The 19,655-nt window shown below is 35.7% G+C and overlaps 1 protein-coding gene across 8 annotated transcripts in view; it reads left to right on the top strand.

Annotated features, from left to right (window-relative positions):
• The window catches only part of PALS2 (protein associated with LIN7 2, MAGUK p55 family member), a 107,514-nt gene that overhangs the window by 45,625 nt on the left and 42,234 nt on the right, over positions 1-19,655 (top strand). For 7 of the 8 annotated variants that reach the window (XM_023250444.2, XM_023250445.2, XM_023250446.2 and 4 more), the window contains one exon: positions 1,000-1,118. In XM_023250444.2, the coding sequence (XP_023106212.2) occupies positions 1,002-1,118 (117 nt within the window). In that variant the 5' untranslated portion in view covers positions 1,000-1,001. Of the gene's footprint in view, positions 1-996; positions 1,119-19,655 lie in introns of those variants that run through there. The other variant, XM_006929252.4, reaches the window with a different exon arrangement.

The following is a 19,655-nucleotide window of genomic DNA, read 5'->3' on the forward strand; positions in this document are numbered from 1 at the left end:
TGCCCTGGCTGGAATCTCCACTATAATGTTGAATAGAAGTGGCAAGAGTAGACACACTTGCCTTGTTCCTGATCTTATGGGAAGGCATCCAGTCTTTCACCATTAAGTATCATGTTAGTTATAGATTCTTCATAGACACCTTTCATGAAGTTTGGAAATTTCCCTTCTGTTCCTGGTTTGTTGAGTATTTTTATCATGAAAAGGGTTTGGATTTTGTCAAATGCTTTTTCTGTGCCTCTTGAGATACCATGTTTTTTTTGTTTTTTTGTTTTTTTGTTGTTCTGTTAATACAGTGTATTACACTGATTGACTTTTATTTGTTGATGAACCACTCTTGTATTCCTGGGATAAGTTGTACTTGGTCATGGTGTACAGTCCTTTTCATATGTGACTGGATTTAGTTTGCCAGTATTATATTAAAGATTTGTGCATCTATATTTATAAAGGATATTGACTGTAATTTTCTTGTGATACTTTTTTGTGGATTTAGTATCAAGATCTTATAGAATAATTGGGAAGTATTCCCTCTATTTTTTTTTTTTTTTGAAGAGTTTGTGAAGTATTGTTTTAAATTCCTCTTTAAAGTCTGATAGAATTTACCAGTGAAACCATCTAATTCTGGGCTTATGGAAAGTTTGTATTAGTAATTCCATCTCTTTACTTTTTTATAGATCTATTAAAATTTTGTATTTCTTCTTGAGTAAGTTTTAAATTAAAAAAATATATAAAGCAACTGCAAAGTGGTAAGTATGTATAAGGTAGTCTGATAAAGCCCAAATGGCATACAAAAAACTGTCCTCATGGGATTTCAACTTGAAACTTACAGCATTTAACAACTCATTTTATTAAAACATAACTTTTCAAAAGAGTGTTAATTGTTAATGTCTTTTTATTTAAATTACATATATAAAATATATCTTATTTTATAATTATATTTCATAATGGCTTGTAATTTAAGTTTTTTTGGTTTTGTTTTGTTTTTTGCTTTTATCTTAGCAGCAATGCAGCAAGTGTTGGATAACCTTACAGAGCTGCCCTCATCTACAGGAGCAGAAGAAATAGACCTTATTTTCCTCAAGGGGATTATGGAGAATCCTATTGTAAAATCACTTGCTAAGGTATAGTGGTTTATTCATAAGATTACTCAATTAGTTTTAAAATTGTCTTTTCAGAAGTCTTTTTAGATATTACTAATTTAGGACTTGGTTGATATACCTTTTGCTTAGCAAATAGTAACACTTATCACATAATGAAATCATGCACACAAAAATTAGACCACTTTTGCCTCGCCTGTGCAGACTTTTAATACAAGATAAAATGACTCTTAGTTTTAACCTAACACATTTAAAGTTTTAGGGAAATGGTAACAGAACCTGTGAAAAAGATCCTGGTACTATCTCCATTTCAACAATAGCAAGATACTGATTTTCTTCTTTTACATTAGAACATGTACCTGTTTTTCATTCTGGTTCTTGACTTCCTATATCTAGTACTTTTTGAAATCTTGTCTTTTCATGGGTAACCCTGATATTCTGAGTATTTTTTGTAATGAACTCTGTAGTTATGTCCTTAACTCATCCATAAATACACTTTTACAAGTATTTTTCATCCAGTTTTATTTCATTTATACTATTTCCTGTATTAATTTTTATAAATATCACTAAAGCGTGGTGTATTAACTACTTCACAGCCCAGCTCTCCCATTCTTTAGCATTCCCTCAAATGATTCTTGCTCTTGGGAACTCTGTGCCACATGTGCTCTTTGACCTGTCCTCCATGTAGTCATCTTGTCTCTCCCTTTGCCTCTTGCACTCCTACCTAGTATGTTGATTTCACCCCCTCCCATAATCATTTTTTAACCACAGTCTCTTCTATTCTTTTTTTTTTTTTATAATTTTTTGTTTAATGTTTGTTTTATCTTTGAGAGAGACAGAGCACAAACAGGGGAGGGGCGGAGAGAGAAGGGTACAGAGAATTCAAAACAAGCTCCATGCTGACAGCAGAGGAGCCCCAGTGTGAGGCTCAAACTCTCACACCGTGAGATCATGACCTGAGCCGAAGTCGGATGCCTAAACGACTGAGCCACCCAGGTGCCATCTTTTTTTCTTCTAACTTGTATAAAATGATACTTTTACAAAATTTTCCATTTGTAAAAGTGAATTAATGATGCAGATCCTCATTGTATTCAGAACCTTACCCATTCTAAGATCCCATGATAGAAAGGCTTTGGCTCCTCAGTACAAACTAATCCATGTGTATATTACCCAACTGGAATTTAAATTTAGTAATTTTTTTTATAGTATACCAATCCCAACCTTTTATTCTAACAAAATAAGGGTTAATGAGTTATGGCTTCTCCAACTCTATAATGTTTACAAAGCAAAATTTCTAAATAGGAAAAGAATTTGTAAAGTTCATACCTGGAATTAACTTAAAGGAAAATAAAAACTTTATCACATTGAGCTGTCTTTCAATAAATACAAATTAAGAGTGTATTTAACAACTTGGGAAGATATAACAGGACTTCAGAGGAGATCAAACATTGGTTTCTTATAATTACACAACGAGAGATAGATTCAGAAATGATCATTTCAGTTAGTATTTCAAACTTGCTTTTACAACTTTATGGATATTATTTAAAATTTAAAAAATACTTTCATAAACATTAATGCCTATAATATAAAATTGGTAGCAGTTAATAGCTTCTTCCTTAGTCTGTCTATATAAATAATTGATGAACCAATTAATTTATCCCTATTCTGTAAAACTAAATGGTCAATGCATTTGATTTCAGATTTAGCATTTTTGAAAAAAAAATGACTCAAACATCTAAATACTTATTTTAATACTTTGGAGAATTATAGGAATATGAAAGAAAAATTTTATTTCTTGTATTTTTTATTACTAGAGAGTTCTAAAACATTAAAAAGTATTTTTCTTTTTAACTCATTTAAGACTATTTATATGTAGAAAAAGAGGAGAGATTTTTGTTATGCAAGCAAATACTTGTGCTTCAGACTGGAATTGCTTTTGAATTCATGTTATTTTCCCCTCTAAAGAGAAACCAGGAAAAAGAGAATCCTGTAAAACTAATAAACCATCACAAGTGCTTTCAAATTATTCCTTTTCATACAGGAACTTCTAAGCAGTCACACTATGGTGAATATCTTTCCTTCACTCCTCTTCTGGCAGACCAGGTGAGGTTAGCTAGAGAAGATCTCCAGGGGAAGGGCACCTGTGAATGGAGAGGCTTATATCTGCTTTGATTTTCTTCTCATTGCCAAATTAGCTGGTCTCTGTCCGTTGATAAGATGACTTATCACAAAAATAAAAAATACAAAAAAGAATTGTTGTAACCTCATTTTTCTGCTACGTGGAAGCAGAGTAATAGCTCTCAGTGTAAATGAAATAATCTTTGAATAGTCTGTGCAATATCTGTGTGGCTTTCCTCATATTCTAATGAGGAACCTCAGAGAACTGCCAGCTGCATTTACCAGAAAGGTTAATGATCACATCACACAAGGTTACTGATGCTGTGGTCTAGCCTCCCTCTTTCTCAAGTCCCTCCTCCACCCCTCCCCCTCCCCCATCACTCCCTTTTATTTCCATAAGCAAATATTGTTGAAATAAACCATTCAAATGTGCTGTAACTTAGTGGGAGTCTACTAGTAGTGGAAGTTCCTAGGAGAGACTCTAGTAATTTTTGATTGCAGTCTTTCTAAAGTTTATTAGATAATACTTTATTTTAATAGTAATAATAAAGGATATGATTACTTTTTTTTTTTTAAGTTTATTTATTTTGAGAGAGAGAAAGTACAAGTGGGGAAGGGACAGAGAGAAGGAAAGACAGAATCCCAAGCAGACTCCAGGCTGTCAGCATAGAGCCTGATGCAGGGCTTAAACTCATGAACCATGAGATCAGGACCTTAGCCAAGATCAAGAGTTGGACACTTAACCGACTGAGCCATCCAGGTGCCCAGGATATGATTTACTTTAAAATTCAAGCTTCTTATCATAAATACCAATTACTGTACCAGGTCAAGATAGACTAATAGCTTCAGGGTCCATTGAAATATGTAGGGGCTACTTAGGCTATATTGACTAACTCACCCTTAGTTCTAATTGGTACTTTTAAAATAGTTTTTGACTCTTCCTTTGGTGTTAGTTGTCAGTTTTTATTACCAATATATCTATTATACCTGTGTCTCTGTATTTGTTTAATTTATAGCTTTTGATCTGTAGATTTAGAAACTAGATAATAATATTATGTAAGACATCTTAAAATGTGTTTATAATTTACAGAGGTCTTTAAAATATATTGTTTTGAGGTCACCTGGGTGGCTCAGTTAAGCGTCTGACTTTGGCTCAGGTCATGATCTCACAATTTGTGGGTTCGAGCCCCATGTTAGGCTCTATGTTGATAGCTCAGAGCCTGGAGCCTGATTTGGATTCTGTGTCTCCTTCTTTCTCTGCTCTTCCCCCACTTATGCGCGCTCTCTCTCTCTCTCAAAAATAAACATTAAAAGAACAAAATACATTGTTTTGTCTTCACAGCAACTTAATGAATTGAAAATCATGATTCAAAGTACAAAAATTATTTGTCTAAGGTCACTGTCCTAGTAAGTGACAGAGATGAGGTGTAGACCAGGTTTTCTTTCTTTAAATTCTGTGCTCTTTCTACTACAGCATAGGTTTTTGTGTGCATGTGTATTCTTAAGAATTTCTGGTAAAAAATTATTTTTAATGTGGCTTTGGTGCCATTGATACTGGCCTTATGGAGGATCATCTTGATCACTATTTTCAATAAAGGAAATGGCTGGATGGCTTTGGAGCAGCTCAGGTACTAGTGTAATGTAATCTTATGATAAAAATGAAATTAAGAACAGAATAACCAATAGTATCCAACATTCAAGCAGTTTCTCAATAAATGGGAGCAATGATAACTTGGTATTCCTACAATGAAAGAAAAAAAATTCTAGGAGGAAGGGAAGACATCTACTTCCAAGAAAGAGATATTAAGTCACAGCCGGCCAATAATCCCGGTACAAGTAGAGGAAAAATGGTTAAGCTGCTGAAGAAACAGAGAGGCATATGTTGCTAGACACATGGAGAGACAGGAATATGTGACTAATAATCACGAGAAAAATAATGGAAGCAGTTCCATAGATGATGCTTTTATTAGAGTTTATAAACAAATATTTTTAAATAATTTATTAATATCTTTTTAATAGAAGAAAAGAGAAAGTGAAGACATTTAAAATATAACTAGAAAATTAGAATAAAAAGCAATCAAAAGGTCATTTGTTCTTTTATTTTTTCTAATTTACTTTTTACTTTTTTAATGTTTATTTTTGAGAGAGAGACAGAGACAGAGACAGAGTGTGAGCAGGGGAAGGGCAGAGAGAGAGGGAGACACAGAATCTGAAGCAGGCTCCAGGCTCTGAGCTATCAGCACAGAGCCCAACTTGGGTCTCGAAGCCACAAATCACGAGAACATGACCTGAGCCAACGTCAGACACTTAACCGCCTGAGCCACCCAGGCGCCCTTGTTCTGTCTTTTAGATTCTACATATAAATGAAATCATTTGGCATTTGTCTTTGATTTATTTAAACTTAGCATAATACCCTTTAGGTCCATCCATATTTTGCAGATGGCAAGATCTCATTCTTTTTTATGGCTGAGTAGTTTTCCATTGTTGTATGGATATCAATGTGTGTATATATATACACATATATACATATATATACACACACTATGTAATCTTTAAAAATTTTTTTTTCTTTTGAGGGGTGCCTGTGTGGCTCAGTCAGTTAAGTGTCCAACTTCTGCTAGGGTCATGATCTCACTGTTCGTGAGTTTGAGCCCTGTGTCAGGCTCTGTGCATACTGACAGCTCAAAGCCTGGTGCCCACTTCAGATTCTGTGTCTCACCCTCTCTCTGCCTCTCCCCTCTGTGTGTCTCTCTCAAAAATAAACATTAAAATTTTTTTTTCCTTTTAAAATAGGGTTGACACAGTGTTATTTTAGTTTCAGGTGTACACCATAGTGATTTGACAAGTCTATACATTATGCTGTGCTCACCACCAGTGCAGCTACCGTCTGTCACCATACAACACTATTACAATACCATTGACTGCTTTCCTATGTTGTACCTTTTGTTCACGTGACTTATGCATTCCATAACTGGAAGTCTGTTATCTCCCACTCCGTTTCACATATTTTGCCCATCCTTCCACCTACTTCCCCTCTGGCAGTCATCAGTTTGTATTCTGTATTTATGAGTCTGTTTGTGCTTTTTGTTTGTTTTTTAGATTCCACACGTAAATGAAATCATATGGTATTTGTCTTTCTTTGTCTGACTTATTTCAGTTAGTGTAATACCTTTTAGGTGCATCCGTATTTTACAAATGGGAAGATCTCATTCTTTTTAATGTCTGAGTGATATTTTGTTGTGTGTGTGTGTGTATATATACACACACACACATCTTTATCAATTCATGTGTCAATGATGCTTGGGCTGCTTCCATATCTTAGCTGTTGTAAATAATGCTGGAATAAACAAGGGTGCCAGTATCTTCAAATTACCATGCTTGTTTTCTTTCAGGAAATACCCAGTAGTGGAACTACTAGATCATGTGGTACTTCTATTATTTATTTTATGAGGAACCTCCATACTGTTTTCCACAGTGGCTGCATCAGATTGCATTCCTACCAGCAGCGTACAAGGTTCCTTTTTCTCCACATCTTTGCCAACACTTGTTATATCTTGTCTTTTTGCTTCTAGCCATTCTGATAGGTGTAAGGTGATATCTCATTATGGTTTTGATTTGCATTTTCCTTGTTATTAATGAAGTTGAACATCTTTTCATGTGTCGGTTGGCCGTCTGTATGTCTTCTCTGGAAAAATGTCCCTTCAGGTCCTCTGCCCATTTTACAAACATCTCCCATTCAATAGGATTCCTTGTCATTTGGTTGATGGTTTCCTTTGCTGCAAAAGCTTCTTATTTTGGCGTAGTCCCAGTATACCACATCATCTTTATCCATTCATCTATCGATGGACACTTGCGTTGCTTCCATAGCTTGGCTGTTGTAAATAGGTCTCAAATACAGAGAACAAACTGGTGGTTGCTAGAGGGGAGGAGGGTGGGAGATGGGTGAAACGGGTAAAGGGGATTAAGAGGCACAAACTTCCAGTTTTAAAAAATAAGTCATGGAGATTAAAAGTACAACATAGGAAATATAGTCAGTGATATGGAAATAATATTGTATGGTGACAAGTGGTGGCTATACTTACCATGGTGTGTGCTGAGGAATGTGTAAATTTGTCAAATGTACACTTGAAACAAATATAGCATGTGTTAATTAACCATCAAATGGACATTCAAGTACTCAAAAATATATCTGAAATTAAAAGCCCATTTGATGAGGTGAATAGATAAAACATTGCAGAAAAGGGGATTCATGAATTTAAATACAGTTAGCGGAAAGCATGCAAACTGAAATGCTGAGTGTAAGTATGGAAAAAGAAAAGAGAGAATGTGTAAGCCATACTCAGAAGATCTGATACACATGTAACTGGTATCCCAGAAAGAGGGGAGGGAAAATGGGGCAAAAGAAATAGTTGAAGATGCAGTGGCCAAGAATTTTCAAAATTAGTGAACAACATTGAGTGATGATTCAAGAAGCAAAGTGAACCCTCAGTATATAGAAAAACATTTTTTGGAACGTCATAGTTAAATTCCTGAAAATCAAAAACAGAGTGAATATTTGTAAAGCAATCAGAGAAGAAATACACATTATCTTTAAAGAGAAACAATAAGACTAATAGCAATAAAACAGGGACTATGAATGTGAAAACAGAGTACATTAAGATCACTAAAATTTTGGGGGCGCCTGGGTGGCGCAGTTGGTTAAGCGTCCGACTTCAGCCAGGTCACGATCTCGCGGTCCGTGAGTTCGAGCCCCGCGTCAGGCTCTGGGCTGATGGCTCAGAGCCTGGAGCCTGTTTCCGATTCTGTGTCTCCCTCTCTCTCTGCCCCTCCCTCGTTCATGCTCTGTCTCTCTCTGTCCCAAAAATAAATAAACGTTGAAGATCACTAAAATTTTGAAGGAAAAACACTGCCAACCTTAAATTCCTTTCCAGCAAAAGTAGCTCCAAAAATGAAAGCAAAATAAAGATTAGTTTAGACAACATCTGAAAGAAATAATCTCCATTTACTCTATAAGAAATGCAAAAAAAGAGTTTTTCTGACAGAATGACAAATGAAAGAGAATATTAATGGTAAATATAAAATAATATTGACTTTTAAGATGAGATAATAACCTTGTCTTGGGGGCATTTATAACCTGTATATAAGTGAAGTATGCTAAGATGATAGATAGCCTAAAAGGAAGGAGAGACTTAATGAGTCAACTGTAAGATTCTTTTGTTGTTCAGGAAGTGATAAAAGTAATGGGTTATGATATATAAAAAGGGATGCATGCTGAAATCTCTAGGGTAACCACCAAAAGTAAAGTTATAAGGATGAATAAAGTTCACTCCAGCCATAAGGAAGAAAAAAAAATACTCTTGAATTACCCTCACAAGTTAGCAAAATATGGGATGAGGAGACAGACTGTCTTTAGACATGGGACAGCAGGCAGCATAGGACCATGATGCCTGACAGAAAGGAAACAAATGAAGTGAGCATTTTGAAACTGAGTTGAGTATAGTTTTCAGGCTGCAGTACAGCAAGAGGAAACACAACCAGCCAGTAGTCTTCAGAGAGGTCAGAATCTGGGGAGATTGAAGTGACTGACTGGAATCAGGGAGGAGGAAGCTGAACACAAAAAGGGCTCTAGAATCTGCCCTCAAATCTTTGGCTGAGTACTGACCTGTATATATATGAAGTAAGCCTCTAGAGTTCGAAGGAAGATCCCCTGGAAAGCACAGTAGGCCAAACAATTTCCAGAGATCACAAAGGATGGAGAATAGTTTGCGTTCTCACCAGCCTGAGTGGAGAGTCCTCATACTACACAGTACATTGGGCAGAATTCACCCCAGTTTGTTGTAGCAGACCTATGAAACTAAAGCAAAATTAAACTAAAATTCAGTAGCAGAGTTATCTGAAAAATTACCAAATATCTGGAAATTAAACAGCATACTTTTAAATAGCCTTGGGTCAAAGCAGAAATCACAAAGAAACATTAAAAAAAACTATTTTGAATTGAATGAAAATGAAAATACATGTCAAAGCAATGCTTGGAGGAAAATGTCTAGTTAGAAGAGAATATATAAGTCCGTCATCTAAGTGATAAGTCACCTCCAAAAAATAGAAAAAGAACAAATTCAAAATAGGGACAAAGAAGTACATAATGAAAATAAGTTTGAACCTATAAAAGACAAAAATAGAAAAAGTCAATATAACTTTGAATATAACTGTAAAATAAGTAAACCTCTAGCTAGGCACACATTATAGTATCAGAAATGAAAAAGGACATCAGTACAAATCCAACAGATATTGCAAGAATAATATTATGAAGAACTTTATGACAATAGATCTGACAACTTAGGTGAAATTGACTACTTCCTTAAAAGATACAACTAAAACCTATGTAAGAATAGACAACCTGAATAGCCTTGTATTTATTTTTTTGAACTGAATATTTTCAGTTTGAAACCTTTCTCGAAGCTCCAGCCTAAATCGCTTCCCAGTAATATTCTGTCAAACTTTTAAGGAAGAAGTAATACCAATTCTACTTGATTTCTTCCTCAAAGGAAGAGAAAGGAACATTTACTTTTATGAGGCTTATTGTTACGCTAATAGCAAAGCCAGCTAAAGACATTTCAAGAAAGGAAATACTCCATTAAGTGAGTTTTGGCTCAAAAATTCAAGACTGCCTTAACATTTGAAAACCAATAAATGTCAGCATTTTAATGATAACATAAAAAAAAAATCATGTGATTATGTCACAGGAAAAGCATCTTACAAAATTGAACGTTATTCATTCCTGATAAAACTTGGTAAATTTAAAAGGAAATTGCCTCAACCTGATAAAGGACATCTATTAAAAAAGAACCATAGTTAACATCATAATTCTTGGTGGAACATAGAATGCTGTCTTTCTGTGATCACTCCTGTTCAGCCTTCATTACTTCCATTCACTTCTATACCTGGAGGTACTAGCCAGTGGAAGGAACAGGCATACAGATTAAAGAGGAAAAAATAAACTATCTTTATTCAAGGATGACATCATTGTCTCTGTTGAAACCCTAAGAATCTACCAGAAGGGGGGGGGGGGGCGCGAGGGGAAACACACCTTCTAGAACTAACAAGTGAGTTTAGCAAGGTCACAGGATACAAGATTGATCTACATAAATCAATTGTATTTTTATATACTAGCAATGAATCAAATTGTAAATTAAAGAAATAGTAAATGTAATAATGTGTGCTAGACCTGTACACTGGAAACTATTAAAAAAATGCTGAAATTAAAGGCATACATACATATATACATACAGGGTTTGGAAGGTTCATTTGTCTTTAACATGTCAGTTCTCCCCAAACTGATCTATAGAATCCCTATAATAGCAGTCAAAATTTCAGGCTGACATGATGATAGTGAAATTTATCAAGGACCTACTCTAACAAAAACAGTTTTAAAAAAGAACAAAATTTGATGTTCTCTACAACATGATGTCCAGGATTACTGTTACCCTACAGTAAAGAAAACAGTGTAATGTTGGTATAGATCAGTGGCACAGGTTAGAGCCCAGATAGAGACCAACACATGTATGGTCAACTGGTTTTTATTAATAATACCATGGTAATTCAATGAAGAAATGATAGTTCTTTAAGTGTTGCTGGAACAATAGAATATTTATATGCAAAAAAATCAACAATATCTTATTCCTCACATTATATACAACAATTACCTCAAAACAAATCATAGATCTAAAAGTAAGAACTAAGATTTTAAAACATCTAAAAGAATACATAAAAACTTAGCAACTTTGGGTTAGAGAAAGACTTCATAGGTAAAACATAAAAAGCATGAAGCAGGGGCGCCTGGGTGGCGCAGTCGGTTAAGCGTCCGACTTCAGCCAGGTCACGATCTCGCGGTCCATGAGTTCGAGCCTCGCGTCAGGCTCTGGGCTGATGGCTCAGAGCCTGGAGCCTGTTTCCGATTCTGTGTCTCCCTCTCTCTCTGCCCCTCCCCCGTTCGAGCTCTGTCTCTCTCTGTCCCAAAAATAAATAAACGTTGAAAAAAAAAAAAAGCATGAAGCATAATGAAAAATTAATTAGATTTTATCAAAATTTTAAAATTTCCTCTTTAAGAGAATGAAACGGCTAGCTACTGATTGGGGGGAAATATTTGCAAAATGTACACGGGCATACCTCATTTTCTTGTGCTTCTTTTTGTTGCCCTTCACAGATACTGTGGGTTTTCTAAAAAAAAAAAAAAAAAAAATGAAGCTTTGTGGCAACACTGCATTAAGCATATCTATTTGTATCATTTTTCCAACAGCATTTGTTTCATGTCTCTGTATCACATTTTGGTAATTCTCAAGATATTTGCACTTTTTCATTATAATATTTGAATTGCTGCAGTCTCATGATAAACTTTTTAATGGATGAGGTGTTGCTTCTTATGGGTGAGCAAAGAAAGTGGTTTCTTGAGATGGGGTCTACTGATGAAGATGCTGTGAAGATTGTTCAAATGACAGCAACAGATGATAATGCAATGGTGGGTGTGAGAGGATTAACTCTAAATTTTGTAAGAAGTTCTACTGTAGGGGAAAAACTGGCAAACAGAATCTCCTGTTACAAAAAAAAAAAAAAATCATTTGTAAAAGGAAGAGTCCATCAATGCAGTAGACTTCATTTTGTCTTATTTTAAGAAATTGCCACAGCTACCCAGACCTTCAGGAATACCACACTGAGCAGTTAGCAGCCATCAGCATCGAGGTGTGAGTCTCTCAGCAAAAATATTATGACTCATCAAAAGCTCAGATGATGGTTAGCAGTTTTTAGTGATAAGGTAACTTTTAATTAAGTTGGTGTACACATTTTTTTTCAGACACAATGCTATTGCACACTTAATAGACTATAGTAACTTTATAAGCACTGGAACACCAAAAAATTCATTTGACTGGCTTTACTGCGATATTCTCTTTATTGCAATGTTATCTTTATTGTGTTAGTCTGGAACCAAACCCACAGTATCTCTGAAGTAGGCCTATATTATAAAAAGGAAGCTATTTGTTCATTGCTGTTAGTATTGCAAATAGCACAACTACTTTGGAAGATGCTTTGGCAGTTTCTTAGAAAGCTAACATGGTATTACCATACAATCCAGCAGCTGCACTCCTTTAATTAAAAAAAAAAAAATTAGTGTTTATTTTTGAGAGTGTGTGTGTGTGTGTGAGGGGAGGAGGAGCAGAGAGAGAGAGACACACACACAGAATCTGAAGCAGGCTCCAGGTTCTGAGCCGTCAGCACAGAGCCTGATGCAGGGCTTGAACCCACAAACTGTGAGATCATGACCTGAGCCGAATTCAGACGCTTAACCAACTGAGCCACCCAGGTGCCCCAGTTGCACTCCTTGATAGTTACCCAAGTGAGTTGATAATTTATGTATACATAGAAATCTACATGTGAATGTTTATAGTGTCTTTATTCATAATTATCAAAACTTGAAAGCAAACCATGATGTCTTTAATAGCATAAAGTGTGATGTATCCATACAATGGAATATTATTAAGCAGTAAAAAGAATTGAACTATCAAGCTTCAAAAAAACTACAGAGGAACCTTAAATACATGTTGCTAGATGAAAGAAGCCAGTCTTAGAAGAGTATATACTATATGATTCCAACTATATTACATTCTGGAAAAAGCAAAAGTTATAGAGACAATACAAAACAATCCATAGTTGCCAGGGTTTGGGAAAGTACAAGAGAGGGTGAGTAGGTGGAGCATGGAGCATTTTTAGGGCAGTGGAACTGTTATTCTATATGATACTGTAAACGTGCATAGATGACATTATGCATTTGTCAAAAACCATGGAACTATACAACATTAAGAATGGATCTCAATGTAAACTATAGGCTTTAGTTAGTAATAGTATATCAAATTGACTTATAACAAACATATCACACTAATGCGAGGTGTGAATAAGGGAAACTAGGATGAGGCAGATACATGGAAATTCTCTGTACTTTCTTTTCAGTTTTTCTATTTAAAACTTTATTAGCTAAAGTGCATAGTGTACATTAGTGTTCATACTTTGTGTTGAATATGTCTGTCTGGGTTTTAATAACTGTATAATGACAAATTAAAGTTTTGTCCAGTTTTGGTATTAGAGTAATGCTCTCCTTATAGAATGAATTAAATTTTTCTTCAGCTTCCTGGAAGAGATTGTAGAGAATCAGTATAATTTCTTCCTTAAATGTGTGGTAGAATTTACCAGCAAACCCATGTGGGCCTGGTGCTTTCTGTTTGGGAAGGTTATTAATTATTGATATAATTTTTTAACAGATATAGGACTATTCAAGTTATCTATACTTCCTTTTGTGTGTTTTGTTGGATTGTGTATTTAAAGGAATCGATCCATTTCATGTAGGTTATCAAATTTCTGGGCTTACAATTGTTCATATTATTCCTTTATTGATAGCGTCAGTAGTAATGGCCCCCCCTTTCATTTCTGTTATTAGTAAATCTCTGTCTTCTCTCTTTTTTCTTAGTTAAGCTGGAATTTTAATCTTTTCAAAGAACCAGCTTTTGGTTTCATTAACTTTTATTGATTTTCTCTTTTCAGTTGATTGATTTGTGCTTTAAATTTTTCTTTTCTTCTACTTTGTATTTAATTTGCTCTTTTTTGAGTTATATTGTAAGGTGGATGTTTAGATTATTGATTTTAGGTCTTTTTTCTTTCCTAACTATGCATTCACTGCTATAAATTTCTCTTTAAATATGGCCTTTGCTGCATCCCCCCAAATTTGGTAAGTTTTATTTTCACTTGGTTGATATATTTGTAAATTTTTCTTAAGACTTCTTGGACCTGTGTATTGTCAGAAATGTGTTGCTTTGGGGGACCTGGGTGGCTCAGTCGGTTAAGCATCTGATCTCAGCTCAGATCATGATCTCACGGTTTGTGAGTTCGAGCCCCACATCAGGCTCTGTACTGACAGCTCAGAGACTGGAGGCTGCTTCAGATTCTGTGTCTCCCTCCCTTTCTGCCCCACCCCCAATTGCGCTCTGTCTCTGTCTCTTAAAAATGAATAAACATTAAAAAAAAAAAATGTGTTGCTTTGTCTCCAAGTGTTTCATGGGTTTCTGGCTGTTTTTCTATTACTGAGTTTCGATTTAATCCCATTGTGGTCTGAGAGCATACTCTATATAATTTTTATTCTTACAAACTTTTTAAGATGTGTTTTATGGCCCTTACTGTGGTCTGTCTTGGGAAATGATCCATGTGAGCTTGAGATAAATGTGTACTCTGCGCACTAGTATGTTCCCACCAGGGGGGGAAAAAATGTATCAGAGTGTCTGTCTTCTACCCTATTCTCACTAACATGGTATGTTACCAGAATTTTTATCTTTGGCAATCTGATAAAAAAAAAGAATATTATAATTTGCTTATACTTCTCATGAATGTGGCTGTGCATCTTTTCATATGTTTAAGAGTTTGAATTTCCTTTTCTGTGAATTTTTCATATTATTTGCTTATTTCTCTTAATGTGTTGATCTTTTTCTTATTGGTTTGTAGAAGTCCTTTATATATAAGGAAATTAACCCTTTGTCTATATTATGATTTGTAAGTATTTTAACCCTAGTTTTTCACTTGTTTTTTGACTTTGCTAATTTTTAACAAGAAATTTGAAATTTTAAATGTTAATTTTATTGGGCCTTTTTTGCTTAAATTATGGCTTTTCCAGATTTTGCAACATAAGTTAGAAAGGTCTTTCCCACTCAAAGATTATAAAAAGTATCTTTTATATTTTCTCTGAATACTGTTAAAGCCAAGCTTTAAAAAAAAAAAAACGGTTTTTCTCATTTTTAAAAGCATAACAGATTCCCATTTCTAGTTTTTTGACATCTGTGTGGTTCTCCTGATTCTACAGATACCTCTAAGAATGGCTTAGCAACGTTATTTAGAAGTTCCCTGAGTACTTTGATATACAATTTATCTAACGTAAGAATTTGACCTCTTTGGTTAACTAAATTTCTGACAAGTTCTTTACTCATTAGAGAATTCAGTTCTAATTTATTTATACTTATTTCATCTTTGTAGTTCAAAACAAATCTCATTCTCTTTGATATAATGTATGCAGAAGCAAATTAGAAATTGCTTTCTATTCTCATTTCTACTTTCTGCTCAAATTCTTATTTATTTTAGACCATTTGTGGGCTGCTTCTCTTGATCTTTCTTGTCCTAAATGTCTAGAATAGAAGAGGATAACTCTTTGACCACAGCCAAGCTTATTTCTCATGTACTTAGCTTTTCAAGCCTTGTTTTGGGCTCTGCGCTCACAGCATGGAGCCTGCTCCAGATCCTCTGTCTTCCTCTCTCTCTGTCTCTCCCCCACCTTGTGTATGCATGTGCACGTGCTCTCTCTCTCTCTCTCCTAAAAATACAAATATTTTAAAAATTTTGTGGTATTTTGGTCCTTGCTTTTAAGGGAGAAAAGGTTACTACACAAAATGATAATAGTATTAGATACAATGTAATAAATAGTAATATTTATCTCTTTATTATAGCCCACAGCTTCTGTTAGACTTTTTATTATTATTATTATTATTATTATTATTATTATTATTTGCTTGCAAGCATGGTTAGACTATGCCAATATAAAATACCTAAAAGTCCTGAAAGAACTTTTTCCTCTCTGTAGGTCATTTTTCTAAGATGCAGTGGTGAATAGGTTTCTCAGAACTGGACCTACCAGGTAGATTAGGCCATATTTGTGTCAGCTCCAGGTGTTCTACAAAGCCAGTTGTGGCATGTTCTTTCAACCCTTGTGGCAAGTGGAATATATTTTTATTAAGTTATGCTCGTTTTTTTTCTTTTTTTTAATCTTTTTAAATTTTTAATGTTTATTTTTGAGAGAGAGAGAGAGAGAGAGTGTGTGTGTGTGTGTGTGTGTGTGTGTGTGTGAGCGAGCAGTGAGGGGCAGAGAGAGAGGGAGACACAGAATCCGAAGCAGGCTGTAGGCCCTGAACTGTCAGCACAGAGCCCCTCTTGGGGCTCCAACCCGAGAACTGCAAGATCATGATCCGAGCTGAAGTCAGACGCTTAACCGACTGAGGCACCCAGGCACCCCTTCAGTCTTTATTTTTGAGAACGCAAGCAGAGGGAAACAGAGAGAGAGGGAGACACAGAATCCAAAGCAGGCTCCAGGCTCTGAGCTGTCAGCACAGAGCCCATCGTGGGGCTTGAACCCACGAACAGTGAGATCATGACCTGAGCCACCTGGGTGCCCCAATTATGCTAGCTTTCTAATAATGCTTTTTCTTAAAGGAAACAAGACCCATTTATTCAAATAGCTAATGATTCATCTGTCCTTCTGGTCAGTTTTTAGTATTTCCTTTTTTTTTTTTTTTTTTTGGTTGGATTAGTTAAATTCAAGTTGGTACTTGCCTCTTAAAAGCTAGTAAATATAGGGGCGCCTGGGTGGCGCAGTCGGTTAAGCGTCCGACTTCAGCCAGGTCACGATCTCGCGGTCCGTGAGTTCGAGCCCTGCGTCAGGCTCTGGGCTGATGGCTCAGAGCCTGGAGCCTGTTTCCGATTCTGTGTCTCCCTCTCTCTCTGCCCCTCCCCCGTTCATGCTCTGTCTCTCTCTGTCCCAAAAATAAATAAACGTTGAAAAAAAAATTAAAAAAAAAAAAAAGCTAGTAAATATATTCTGACTTTAAAATGAATAGAGGTCCCAGCTTCTTCTTTCACAGTATCTTAGAGCTTAAACATCTACGTAGTTAACAAATATGGACCTACACTTGCTTTCTGGAATAACTAAAGTTGATCTTGATAGCCCCAACTGTATTTCAGGAATGAGCTTTCCGGGGTGCCTGGGTGGCTTAGTTGGTTGAGCATCCGAGTTCGGCTCAGGTCATGGTCTTGCAGTTCATGGGTTCAAGCTCTGCACTGTGCTCACTGCTGTCAGCGGAGAACCGCTTCACATCTCTGTCCACCTCTCTCTCTGCCCCTCCACCACTTGCGCTCTCTCTCAAAAATAAACATTATGAAAATATTTTTTAAGAAATTGGCTTTCTGTGTTAATATAATTACAGCTACAGTTTCACTAAAAAGCTTTTTTCTGAGAATTTCTTTATTGTGTGGTGATATTCTTCTCCTACTACGGAACCAGTCTGTGCAGTTCATGAGAAAAAACCTTCAGGTATGTTTGTTTTTATAACATAATTCTGTCCTCCTACTTACTTCCTCTTTTTTGTGGGTCTTTCCACATTCCCATGTGTCCTCACCCAATTTGGGAGCAGTAAGGTAGATGAACATAGAAACGAAGGGTTTATTAGAGTTCTCAAGTCAATGATCATTTTGGTTTCTTTACTTGTCCCAGTGTCTTGAATTGATAATGTTACATAATCATAGGATGTTATAGAAAATATACTGACTTACTACCTGAAAACTGTAAGCCAGTCATTATCTGTTTTCCTGGAGAAATAGGTGGTGTTTTTATACCTCTTATTTGGAGCACAAAGGGTACAGGTTGAAGGGGTGGGTTTTATTCTGAACCATAGGAGTATAAAACAACTATGAGGACAGATGTAGTAGAACATAATTAACACCACATCTGGACTAGAAAAACATGCTAAGAAGCAGCAACTCAACTAGCAGTCAATGAGAGCATATCTCACACAGTTAAAATGAGTTAGAATGATACATCATATAGTAGATGGAATAATTAACCACAGTGGCTGTCTATGTAGTGATCAAGTCAGATATGCCTTGATATTAGACTACCTGACTGCCACTTATCAGTAGTATGAATTCAAGCAAATCACTTTATCTTACTTTGCATGAGTGTTTATAAGGTGAAGATAATAACACATCTATCTTTGTTTGATATACACATATACACACACTCATTCACTCACACAGCACTGAGAACATGGTGTCTCTCTTTCTCCCTCCCTCCCTCCCTCACACACATACACAGCCCTCAATAAATGTTAAGCTTCTTTCCTTTTTTTTGCTTAAACTTTCTTATACTACCATAAGAGGTTAAACAAGGTTAGCAAGGTTAATGATGCTAAATTCAGTATTTGTTAACAGCGAATATTTGTATTAAAGTAATAAGCAAGTCTAGTTTGTTTTGTAAGAGTTAGCTACTTATGTCTGTTATTTTAGTTTTTTTCCAATGGTGATAATCATTTTATGATACATATTGAGTGTCCTCATCATCTTATCCTTATTAGGCTTGTGTTATGCTTTCAGAAAATTACAAATTTATCCGTTTCGTTCTTTGTGACGTTTTCTTTTTTTTTTTTTTTTTTTTTAATTTTTTTTTTTTTCAGCCTTTATTTATTTTTGGGACAGAGAGAGACAGAGCATGAACGGGGGAGGGGCAGAGAGAGAGGGAGACACAGAATTGGAAACAGGCTCCAGGCTCTGAGCCATCAGCCCAGAGCCCGACGCGGGGCTCGAACTCACAGACCGCGAGATCGTGACCTGGCTGAAGTCGGACGCTTAACCGACTGCGCCACCCAGGCGCCCCTGTGACGTTTTCTAATCTTAATTTTTTTATCTATTTTTTTCTTATCCAAATGTAATAGAAACTGCTTTCTCTAAATTACATTTGGTCTTTTGACATTTTTCTTCGTTTAATAACAGTTATAATTTCTTCTGTCTTCATATGACTTAAATTTCTTTGAGGTATTTCTTAGAAATGTTGCTTAATATATGTCCGCCTCTTCTACTTAAGCTCTTACTTCACTCTTGTGAGTCACTTAGAGGAAATACATTTAAATGAAAAAAATTGCATTTTAAAAATTAGAATCTGTATTTGTCTTTGAAGGATCCACTCTGTGGTAAAAATAACAGCTGAAGTATTATAGGTGCAGATAAAGTTTAACTGATACTGTTACCACTTGAAACTTGGATTTTTCCTGAGTAGAGAAATTGATCTTAAAATATTAAATATAAGGTTTGTGATCTTACATCGTTTCATTTATACATTAAATCTTAACAGTTATGCTCTGCTTTGTCTTCAAAATCAGACAGCAACCATTTATCAGAAAAACAGAGAGCAATTAAAAGAGAGAGAATGCCGGGCACCTGGGTGGCTCAGTCTGTTGAGCATCTGACTCTTGGTTTCGGCTCAGGTCATGATTTCACAGTTTGTGGGTTTGAGCCCTACACTGGGCTCTGTGTTGATGACACAGAGCCTGTTTGGGATGCTTTCTCTCTCCTTCTCTCTGCACCTCCCCTACTCACTCTTTCTGTCTCAAAATAAATAAATAAACATTTTTAAAAAATAGAGAATATTTAGCATTCATTTCCAGTTTGAATTTTTTTTTTTTTTTAGAAAGCGATTTTGTAAGCGTGCAAGCAGGGGAGGGGGTCAGAGGGAGTAAGGTTAGGGAAGGAGGGAGAGACGATGAGAGAATCTTAAGCAGGCTCCAGGCTTAGTGTGGAGCCCAGCGAGGGCTTGAT

The sequence above is a fragment of the Felis catus genome, chromosome A2 (genome assembly GCF_018350175.1).
Source record: "Felis catus isolate Fca126 chromosome A2, F.catus_Fca126_mat1.0, whole genome shotgun sequence".
Lineage (NCBI taxonomy): Eukaryota > Metazoa > Chordata > Mammalia > Carnivora > Felidae > Felis > Felis catus.